Source organism: Myotis brandtii, unplaced genomic scaffold (genome assembly GCF_000412655.1).
Source record: "Myotis brandtii unplaced genomic scaffold, ASM41265v1 scaffold687, whole genome shotgun sequence".
Taxonomy (NCBI): domain Eukaryota; kingdom Metazoa; phylum Chordata; class Mammalia; order Chiroptera; family Vespertilionidae; genus Myotis; species Myotis brandtii.
The window spans coordinates 49,352-60,521 of NW_005370687.1; the positions used below are offsets into that span (position 1 = coordinate 49,352).

The 11,170-nt window shown below is 50.5% G+C and overlaps 1 protein-coding gene across 4 annotated transcripts in view; it reads right to left on the bottom strand.

Moving 5' to 3' along the window:
* The window catches only part of RAB44 (RAB44, member RAS oncogene family), a 30,218-nt gene extending 23,890 nt beyond the window's left edge, over positions 1-6,328 (bottom strand). For all 4 annotated transcript variants that reach the window (XM_014529634.1, XM_014529633.1, XM_014529632.1 and 1 more), the window contains exon 1: positions 6,123-6,328. In XM_014529634.1, coding sequence (XP_014385120.1) covers positions 6,123-6,323 — 201 coding nt within the window. In that variant the 5' untranslated portion in view covers positions 6,324-6,328. The remainder of the gene's footprint in view (positions 1-6,122) is intronic.
* Positions 6,329-11,170: the final 4,842 nt, after the last annotated feature.

Sequence of the window (11,170 nt, forward strand, 5' to 3'; positions counted from 1 at the left end):
GGGAACGTTGGCTTCCTCCGTCACTGAAGCAAGCAAGCCTCCTGTTCGCTTCAAGCTGCTTGGCTGCCGGCCGCCATCTTGGTTGGCAGTTAATTTGCATATCGCCCTGATTAGCCAATGGGAAGGGTAGCGGAGGTACGGCTAATTACCATGTTTCTCTATTATTAGATAGGATGATACAAGTATACATTTTATTTTTTTAAGGCTTGGATTTGTTTTTTTGTGAAGAAACTAGTTCATCTGAATGTCCTGCACTTCTTATTTTGTCTTACTGATCAAATAAGCTAACATTATCTGTACATAATGTTTAGGGTTATAAAAATATTAGAATTATACACCTGAAACCTATATAATTTTATTAACCAATGTCACCCAATAAATTCAATAAAAATAAACAAGTACATGCCCTGGCCAGTGTGGCTTGGTTGGTTGACCATAGTCACGTGCACCAAAAGGTCACTGGTTTGATTCCCGGTCAGGCCACATGCCCAGGTTATACATTTGGTCCCTGATGGGGGTGCATGCAGGAGGCAACTGATCAATGTTTCTCTCTCACTCTCCTTTCCTCTCTCTTTAAAATCAATAAAAATACATTTAAAAATTAAACAAATAAACAAGTACATAAAAAAGAAAATCTGTTAAAGAGAGAAAAGTTAAACCCAATTGTGCACATCTGAAGAAAAAGATTATAACAATTTAAATTTGTGTTCAACTAAATTGATTAATTATTCTAAACAAATTTTATATCAACAGTACTTATATTTTGTAGTATGTCATTTTAAACATACTTTCCAAGATTTTTAGTAACATGAAAAACTTGAATGAATAAAAATTAATTAAGAAAATGTAATACTGATAGTTTAATTGCTAAGCATAATTGTAAGCTTGTGTCTTTTACTTCTTACTTTTATGTGCTGGAGAGCAGCTATATCTTTGGGTCATGTTAATGAGTGAATTCATTTTTGACACTTTAGATAGTTGTGCAAGAGAAAGTAGGGACTCAAGTAGATATTTGTACATCTATATTCAGAGCAACAGTATTCACAAAGCTTAAAGATGGAAGCAACTCAAATGTCTACCAAGGGGCAAGCGGATAGATGAAATGTGGTAGATACGTACAATGGAATATTATTCAGCCTTAAAAGGGAAGAAAATTCTGCAATATACTACAACATGAATGAACCTTGAGGACAAACACTGTATGAGTCCACTTATATGAGGGACCTATAGTAGTCAAATCACAGAGATAGAAAGTAGAATTGGGGAGATGGGAGAATGGGAGCTAGTGTTTAATGGTCCCAGAGTTTCAAGAAGAAGAGTTTCTGGAGATGGGTGGTCATGATTGCACAACAATGTGAATTACTTAATATCACTGAAATGGTAAGTTTTACGTTAGGTGTATTTTATCACAATTTTTTTTTAAGTTGTGCAAGGGACATGTGTGACTGCAGAAAGTCGTGTTAAGTGTCCTTGTGAGCTCTGCTAGTCTGCTGAAATGCTTGTATAATCTCAATTACTTACCCCCAATTCATTCCGAGGTTAATTACTTTGGTTAAAAGTTGTAGTCACTACGGGTGTTTGAAACTATACTAGAAACGTTAGGGACAGAGAAATCCACTGTGTCTGCAAGGAAAATGGGGTGTGTTTTTGTCTTGAAGGGATAAAGGAAGTGGTTTTTTGTCTTAACGTGTCCGGTTGTTCCAGAACATGAAAAAATATAAAGGCCACAACCTGAATGGATAGAGAATCGTAGAAAGTTACTGAACGGGAGTCTTTCTGCCTTGATTTATAATACCTGAGTCTGAAAATTAGCTATGAAATATGTTAACATTTTGCCAAATTTGCCTCAGTTTTGATGGGTTTAAAAATAAATTAAGTCCTAGCTGGTTTGGCTCAGTGGATAGAGCATCGGCCTGCAGACTGAAGGGTCCCGGGTTCGATTCGGTCAAGGGCGCATGCTCTTGTGGGCTCCATCCCCAGTAGGGAGCACACAGGAAGCAATCGATCAATGATTCTCTCTCATCATTGCTGTTTCTATCTCTCTCCCTCTTCTTTCCTCTCAGAAATCAATAAAAATATATTATAAATAAATAACAAAACTTGTGAAACTCCCTTGTGTTACATCAATGCAAAACTAGAATTGGGCTCCATCTCTATTAAAATTATAAATTGAGCCCCTAGCAAGGGTTAGAAAGAGGTTACTATTTATCTTCTGTGTAAGTTGCCCAGATAACTGATTCCACTTCTCAGCAGAAAAATCCCTTCTGCTATGTTTGGCTTTATCATATTCTATTTTTTAAAAAACAAGAACCTAAGGTACCTCTCTTACGAAAGAGCTCAACACCCTTGCAATTGTGTCACCTTCTTCTATGTTTATTCCGAAAGATGGCATTTTCTTGTCACTTTGATTAAATAGGTAACCGAGTAGTACTATTTCTCAGGCTCCCATGAGCCTGCCTTAAACTAGTGGCCACATTTCTCTGATAGCTCTTTTGATTTTGCCTTCCAATATCAGATCCTAAATTTAGAAAAAAAGAAACTTCAGGATATCTTTCCATATATTTATTAAATACTTCACCACTATTCTAAGAGCATGATGGGCAAGAAATAACAAGTGTTGGTGAGGCCTTGGGGAAAAGGAAACCCTTGTGCAGTCATGGTGGGAACATAAATTGGTGCAGCCACTATGGAAAACAATATAGAGGTCCCTCAAAAAACTGAAAATAGAGCTCGGCCAGGTGGCTCAGTTAGTTGGAGCGTCGCCCCATATATCAAAAGAGTGCAGGTTCGATTCCGGGTCAGGGCACATACCTAGGTTTTTGTTCGATGCCCAGTCAGGGTGCATGTGGCAGGCAACCCATTGCTGTTTCTCTCTCACATCAATGTTTCTCTCTCTCTCCTCTCTCTCTCTCTCTCATCAATAAACATATCCTCAAGTGAGGATTAAAAACAAAAATCTATTCAAAATTTTTAAAAATAGAACTACCATATGACCCAGCAATTCCACTTCTGGGTATTTATCTGGAGAAAATGAAAACACTAATTCGAAAAGAGAAATGCTCCCTGTGTTCACCGCAGCATTGTTTACAGCAGCCAAGACATGGTACAACCCGAGCGCCCCTCATGGGCGAATGGATGGAGAAGACGTGATGTACTGTGTGTGTGTGTGTGTGTGTGTGTATATATATGTATATATATGTGTGTGTGTATATATTTGAGCGTACTAAATACTTCTATTTTAAAAGTAGAAAAAGTACACTACAAAATGATTAAAAGTATAGCATAGTAAATATGTAAACCAGTAACATAGTCATTTATTATCATCATCAAGTATTATGTACTGTGTGTGTGTGTGTGTGTATGTATATATATGTATATATATGTGTGTGTGTGTGTGTATATATATATATATATATATATATATTTAAATTTTTAAGTTCATTAAGATTAATTAATACAATTGTGTTTAACACCTGCTTCTAAAAGATAAGCTGATCATGATCAATAAAAAATATTGTAATCTTTGTTGCCTGTAGAAGAACATGAAAACTGAGGCTTTAGCCTGTAATAAAATCTGCTATTAAACGTGGCTTGGGAGCAAAACAGAAGAGCATTGTAGGAAGAACATCAACTCAGAAGAGATGGTGGCCTCTCCTGGGATGTTTATGGAGGTAAATGCCACTAACACAACTATTTCAGAAGTTGCATGCTGTACCGGAAGGCCACGGAGATTGTTCAACGCCGTCACTACCTCAGGGGAAACGCTGGTCAGCCCTTGTGCATAGCTCTGTCCCCAGTAGAGAGCTTGGCTCTCGTCCACTCTAATGTTATTAGTTCCTGTGACAGATAACCACAGCCGCTCAAGCTCCCTAAGTAAGCGTGTGCTTTGCCCGAGGCTCAGTGAACAGCTGCAGCCACAGTCTGACCAGTAGAGAGCTTGGCTCTCGTCCACTCTCTACAGTAGTTCCTGTAACAGGTAACCACAGCCGCTCAGTCTGCCTCCTAAGTAAGCTTGTGCCTTGCCCGAGGCTCAGTGAACAGCTGCAGCCACAGTCTGTGCTCCGGCAGGACAGACCGAAGCTGAAGCTGGGGGAGGGACTGCGCCCGCTTCTCCGCGCTGCGGGCGCTCCCCTGGGGAGGGACACCGAGCCAACCCCCTTCAGCCTGAGCCCAGCAGCTGCCGGCTCTCCAAGGTCCCCCAGAACAAGAACTAGTTCCACGGAACCGAGTGAAGGGTCCAGGGAAATCTGGTCGTGGTATTTGTTGGGAACATCGTTGGTATTATTTTTATGGACCTATGAGAAAGTCCTGTCTTCCGGAGCTATCTCTAACCTTCAGTTTAGTAGGTGATGGCTTTTGTAAACTGAAATTAAACATATTAAATGGTATCTGAATCTCACAGGTCCCTCCTGATTTAGAAACCAGTACTTTTACTTTCCACGCAACATCGTCCTTCACACAGGTGCAGTAAGAATCTGTCCTCCTTTTGTGGAGCTAGATTAGATAAATCAGTTGCGTAACTGTAGTGTCATATTGCAGGGTGATTGGCATCCAATCAGGTGTGACAAATCCACTGTGAGGAAGACGGAGCCAACCCCTGCCAAGCCCTCCTAGGAGCCAGGTGATAAGGAAGGCCATTCTGGGCAGGAGGGGGACCCTAGAAAAGTTGGGGACCCCAAGAAGAAAGCCCCTCACATTTATAGAGCCTGCAGACAAAAGCTGGTGGAAAGAAAGAGAGTCTTGGGTTGGTTTCTTGGCCTTAGGAGAGACATTGGGTGGCCAGCTTCAGTCTGGAAAGGGCCACATCCCTGGTACCCGCCAGCCCTGGGCAAACTGGGGCAGATGGTCACGCTAGACAGCAGAGCCACGAGCAGAGGTTGTAAAAGCCTGAAACTTGGGAATAAGGTAGACAGCGCATTGTACAGACCAGAGGAATGCACTTAGTTCATCTCATTGTTTACCTTTAATTCAAAGTCCCAGACTTCTGGTTACTTGTTAACTTGTAGGTTTTTGTCCAGGAGAGATGGAAGTCATTCTGCCTAGCAGAACAGATGTCCCCCAAGATTGATGGCTGTTGGACATGAGTCATTTTTAAAACTGAACTCAGCAATTTCATCATAACGCTCCTCTGTCAAATTGCCTATAAATATCGCAAAAATCAAAAGAGCTCCTCAAATGCTCTTTGAACCCACCAGGGACATCTTACTGGCTCCCTTCTTAATTAGTAACAATAATTAATTAGGTAAGACCTTTGATAAGTGCTGATTTTTATATTTACTTCAAAGTCTTTTTTGTTATCCTTTTGAAAATTATATTTGAACATCGGCCATTCAGACCTTGCTGTGGGGCTGAGGCTGGGGGATAGGAAGGGCAGTTTTGCTGGGGGAAGGACAAAGTCCGGAGCAGGGAGCAGCATCGGGAGGAGGAGCAGGCCCAGCCAGACCTGAGCAGCCCACAGAGGCCCCTTTGCAGGGAGCGAGGAAAATCCAAAGAAAAATCTGTCCTTGCCCTAACCGGTTTGGCTCAGTGGATAGAGCGTCGGCCTGAGGACTGAAGGGTCCCAGGTTCGATTCCGGTCAAGGGCATGTACCTTGGTTGCGGGCACATCCCCAGTAGTGGGTGTGCAGGAGGCAGCTGTTCGATGTTTCTCTCTCATTGATGTTTCTAACTCTCTATCCCTCTCCCTTCCTCTCTGTAAAAAATCAATAAAATATATATTTTTTAAAAAATCTGTCCATCTGGTCAAGGCCACAGCCCAAGACTCCTCACCGGAACACACGACCATGGCTGACCTTATGTTTCCTTCAAGTTTCCGATCATCGACAAGGTTTGATTTCCAGGCCTCTAAGCTAGACTTCCCTGCTCAGTGGGCCTAAAAGTTACATCATTTGCAAGTTAGTTCTTTGGCTTAAAGTCCTTCCCTTTGTCAAAATGTAAATGTTTCTGAAAGAGGGTAACACACAGAGCCTTATCAGTCATTTGCACATTAGTATAAACAAATTCCTAGCCTTTTCTGAGGTCAAAGTTTAGATGAGAGAAAGGGAAAGAGCAGGCGAGCCCTGCGGTCCTGGGTGGCGGGAGCCTTGGAAAGGGATCAGGGTGGGACGGGGCCTCTGACTCACCGCCAGGTCCTCGCGGGTGACAAAGCCCCTCTCCGCGGCACCACAGGCCTGGAAGAAGCCCTGCAGCTCCTCCGCTGCCTGGGAGGGCCAGGACTCTGGAGCCACAGGGCCATCCTGGCCAGCAGCGGGCTCCCGTGTCTGCCGCCGCCGGCTGGAGCCCAGTTTCCGGCCTTTTCGGGCGGCTCTGTGCCCAGCCTCCATGCTGCTCTGGCCTGGGGACAGAGAATGGTGAGGGATCATTGCCTGCTGCACGGTCACAGCCGGCTGCAATCCCTCCCTGGCTCCCCGTTAGCCCTGGAGAGAACCCACCATGGGTGATGCCGCCCTGCCTGAGGCCTCCTGGCCTCCAGCACAGCCTGCCCAGGCCCTGCCCCTCCCGCTCCCTCGGCCTGGAATGCTCTTCCCCGCACCCTCGTCTTCAGATCTCTGCTCAACTGCCCAGGGTCTTCCCCGGCTGTTGAATAAGGAGGCCCTGTTCGGGACAGGTTCTGGTTTAGGCCTTGGGGTGGCTACACAGGCTCGTCCCGAGTCCCACGTCTGAAGGGCCAGCAGCACCTGGTGAGCCGTCCCTCCCGCTGCTCCTGCAGCTCACTTCCTCCCCCCTCCCCGAGGGGAGGGACCCCCCACAGCTGCCTCCTCCCTCTCAGTCACCTGCCTCCAGCCTTGCTTTCTCCCCAACACCATTTCTCTGCTCTTTCCACACGCCCACCCAGGAATCAGAATGTGACCCCCTTCACTCCCCACCCTCACCCCGCGCAGTCCACAGCACCCCTCCGAACACTCCCCACTCCCAGGAGGCCAGGTTCCCTCCCACCCTTGGTCCCTGTGCCCCAACCTCCAGACTCTCGTACCCCCTCACCTAGCTGACACCTCTTCCTCCCTCTGCTTCCTCCAAGAAGCCTTCCCTGCAGCCACCCCCAACTTCAAGTAGGGTTCAGTATGCCCCTGTCTGTGGCCCCACGATGCCCTGGGCTCCCCTATGGATGTCACTGTGCACCTTGTTCCACATTATCCTCAGCTCCTTAGCACATAGTAGGTGCTCAAGTAAGTGTCGTCCAATTCATTCATTAGGGTCCTTTCTTCTGTCATTGAAGGTCTTAGGTCAGTCAGTCAATTAATAAGGATTTTGATGGATAAGGCTTTGTCCACGTGAGGCCCCAGGGCAGGAGAAGGGGAGGCTGGGGTGTGGAAGGGGTAGTCGGGGGCCCGCCCTGGAGGGAATAAGTCCTGGTACATAAATGTATGGGGTGAGAGGGATTGATGTGCAATGGCCAGGCAGCTTCCTGTGGGCCTTGGCCAGGCTCTGAGGAGGTGGGTGGGGTTTAGGAGCAGTGAGCAGCAAGTGCAGAGAAACTGAGGCAGCAGGAGCCACCCCTCCGGGCTTTGTCTGTTGGGGCCAAAGGTCACAGACAGGCTGAGTGAGGGTCAGGGAGCCTGCCTCAGGGAAGATGGAAGGAGCCACTGGCCCAGCGCCCGTGGGCGGATTTCCTCACACGGGGTGCACAGGACGTGGATGAAGCAATCCTCACCCCCGGAGGCCCCCAAGCTTTGGTGAAGTCGTCTCCTTCTCTTCCTGTCTGTGTGTCTCCACCTGTGTCGCTCCTCTCCCCGTCTCTCTGCCTGCCACTCTCGGGCCTGCAAAGTCTGTTTCCGGTCATAGATGTCAAGCTGCAGTGGTGCTGGGCCGGGCTCGGCGCCGTGAGCCCATCGGGGCACCTCTGCCTGACCTCGGGCTGGGAAGCGGCCACCGTGGGAGCATCGGCTCCATGCGGACTGGCCAATGGGACCAATCCCCTGAGCAGTGACCAGCACCTCTTCTGAGACCCCCCTGCCCAGCCCCTGCCCCAGAGCCAGCACGCACTGCACTGGGGTGACCAGACCCGGCAGGTGGCGAGCAGGTGGTGAGCGAGGAGCAGTGCACCCCTCTGACCCCTGGGTGTGGAGAAGGGGCCCGGCAGGAGGCGAGGAGGCCGCTGCTCTGGAGTCAGGCTCCGCGCTTCGTCCTGCCGCTGGCCAGCGTGACCCGGGCAAGCCACGTGGCGTCCTGTACCTCGGTTTCCCCACGGGAACGTGAGAGGAGCCATGTTCACCACGGGGCTGCGGTGAGGACTGGGTGAGATCCTTAGAGGTGAGTCGCCACCCCTTCTGGCTTCACTTTCTCTGAGCGCTTGTCACCTTCCCAGATAGTCTTTTATCCGATTTTGTGTCATTTCCATCTCCTCTCAGGAAACACAAGCCTCCTGTGAGTCGGAAGTTTACCCTTTTGTTCTCTGCTCTATCCCCACCGCCTGGAGCCGAGCCTCACCTCGGTCGGCACCCGGCGACATTGTCCCATCTGTGACCCAGGAGAAGGCCTCGCCGCCGCCCAGCCCACAGTGACGGCTGGTGACGCGGCAACGGCGATGGTGCTGACAACGTGGAGAGGGTGACATTCCATTTGAGCCTCACAGAAGCCGGGTACTGTACAGACGCGATTTATACCCACTTGACAGATGAGGAAACTGAGGAGGGAGGGAGGGAGGGAGCACGACCACTTCCCGACAGATGCCTCTGGGTGGCAGGGGGCCCATCGGTGAGTCACAGACGCCCGGGAGCAGCCGTGGGCGTGACAGCCCCATGGGCGGGCAGAGGGGTGGCTTTACTCGCGGTTGTGGGATTTGGAAACTCGAGTTTCACACCCACTTCCTTTGAAGGAGATACAGGCAGATGATAACATTCCCACTGCGGAAGCTTCTAGAACCGCAGTGCTGGGGGAAGTCTCTGTGATGTGGGGCCACAGCGCGGAGCCTGTCAGCTCCATACGTCAGGGAAGGTAGGATCCTGAAGTCCATTCCCTGAGGCCACTTTCCAGGACACCAGACGCTCTTAACGTCCTTTGGGGGCAGCTCGCCGCTGCACCGCCCCGGCCACTCCCAGCTCCCAGCTCCCAGCTCCCAGCTCCCAGCGGGCGTTTGGTGTGAAAGCAGCACCCAGCCCTCTCAGCCGCCTCAGCACCAGCCCTGGGAGCCGGTCCGCCCTCCCTCCCAGGAGCCACGCCGCCTCCTTGTCCGTCAGGAGCCTGGGCAGAGGGACAGCAGGTGCCCTGCAGCCAGCACTGCCCAGAGCACCGGTGGCACCGTCAGAGCAGTGTCCCCCCAGGAGCCTCCGGCCCCCGCCAGGAGCAGTCTGTGCCCCTCAGGGCCAGGCACGGCCATCAGAGGCAGGGGGACACCCTCGGTCACCTCATCCGCACACGCTCACACTCCCTCAGCAGCTCCCACCAGCCAGCCTGGTGCTCACCACAGCCCCTCAGCCCTCGCAGCCCCGGGCGAAGGTCCCTGCCCTTCCGTCACTCAGAAACACAGGCCTTGGAGTCAGCAGCAGGGGCACCCCTGAGCACCCCCTCCCCTTCCTGGATCATCGCAACCTCGCTCCCTCACTCCCTCACCAGCCAGAAGCCCCCTCGTGACCAGGAACACATCGCACACCCTGCAGCCCGGCCCTCTCCCCACACTCCTCGCCCAAGAAATCAGGCAAATCAGAGTCACAAGTCAGTGTCTGCAGGTGCCCGGGGCGTCCCCCACCCCCATCACTCTCTCACCAAAGGGGTGAGGGGCTGGGTCCGCGCTCACCCCCTCACCCCAATAACTACAAATGACAGCAGTCACAGACCCTAACTGTCCAGGCGAGGGGTCTGAGAGCCCCCCTCGCGCCTTGTTCTGGTCCAGTCACCCCTCTTCCCTCCAACTTGATAGAGAAACCGAGGCTCTGAGGAGCCAGGTGAGCTGCCCAGGGTCACATGGCATTTAAAGGCAGGCAATGTACCCCATCTCCTGCCCAGGTGCCCTCCGTTAGACCAGAGAGAGCCCCACATTCACAAGAAAAGAGGACTCAGCCCTTTGCATCCTTGTCATCGAGCTGGCTGGGGGCCCTGCTGCCTCCCCCATCCTCATCCCTCCAAGAAAAGCATCGCCACGGGGGCGGCTCCCACCTGCAGACTCCGCAGCACCAGCTGGGCCTCCTGCGCCTCCTGGGCCTCCTGGGCCTCCTGGGCCTCCTGGGCCTGCTGGGCCTGCTCGAGGAGCCCTCGCGCGCAGGACTCTTAACTGTCTTGCCTCTTGCTTCATCTCTCTTCCGCTCCCGCGAGCTGATCTCCTGTACTGATCTCTGAGACTTCCTGTAGAAGTGGCCACTGTTACCCTTTCATAATGTGGCCGGGTTCTCCCGAGGCCCCTTGCTCTAGAATCCTCGGACTTGGAGCAGGCAGAGCGGAGGGAAGTCCATCTAAGTCAGCGGTTCTCAACCTTCCTAATGCCGCGACCCTTTAGTACAGTTCCTCATGTTGTGGTGCCCCCCAATTCCATTGTTACAAATTGAACATAATTAAAGCATAGTGATTAATCACAAAAACAATATGTAATTATATATGTGTTTTCCGATGGTCTTAGGCGACCCCTGTGAAAGGGTCATTCGACCCCCAAAGGGGTCGCGACACACAGGTTGAGAACCCCTGATCTAAATGGAGGCTCAGGACAGCGAGGTGGGCTGTCTGCGGTCACCCAGCCCTCGATGGCCAAGCCAGAGATTGGACGCTGCCTCTGGTTGCCACGGTGATGCCATGCCATATGCCAGCCAGGGTGTTAATGGGCACAGTGCAGGCCAGTGCTGGCTGTGAAGCCGCACGCCGTGCCCTACCTCAGGGCCTCACTCTCGGGCAGGGTCATGGAATACCAGGGAGGCTTACAGCTAAATCACCTTTCAGAGCAGGGTGGGCAGCGTCCGGCCCGAGGGCCATATAAGGCCTGCGAAATCACTGGCTCTGGCCCTGCCAAGGCATGAGGAGTGAGTTAATTAAATGTTTGACCAAATATAGCAGGTTATTTATTTATTTATTTTTATTCTTTAAAGGGAGAGGGAGAGGGAGAGGGAGAGGGAGAGAAGGAGATAAGCATCAATGATGAGAGAGAATCATTGATCAACTGCCTCCTGCACTCCCCACACTGGGGATCAAGCCCGCAACCTGGGCATGTGCCCTGACTGGGAATCGAACCGTGACCTCCTGGTTCATA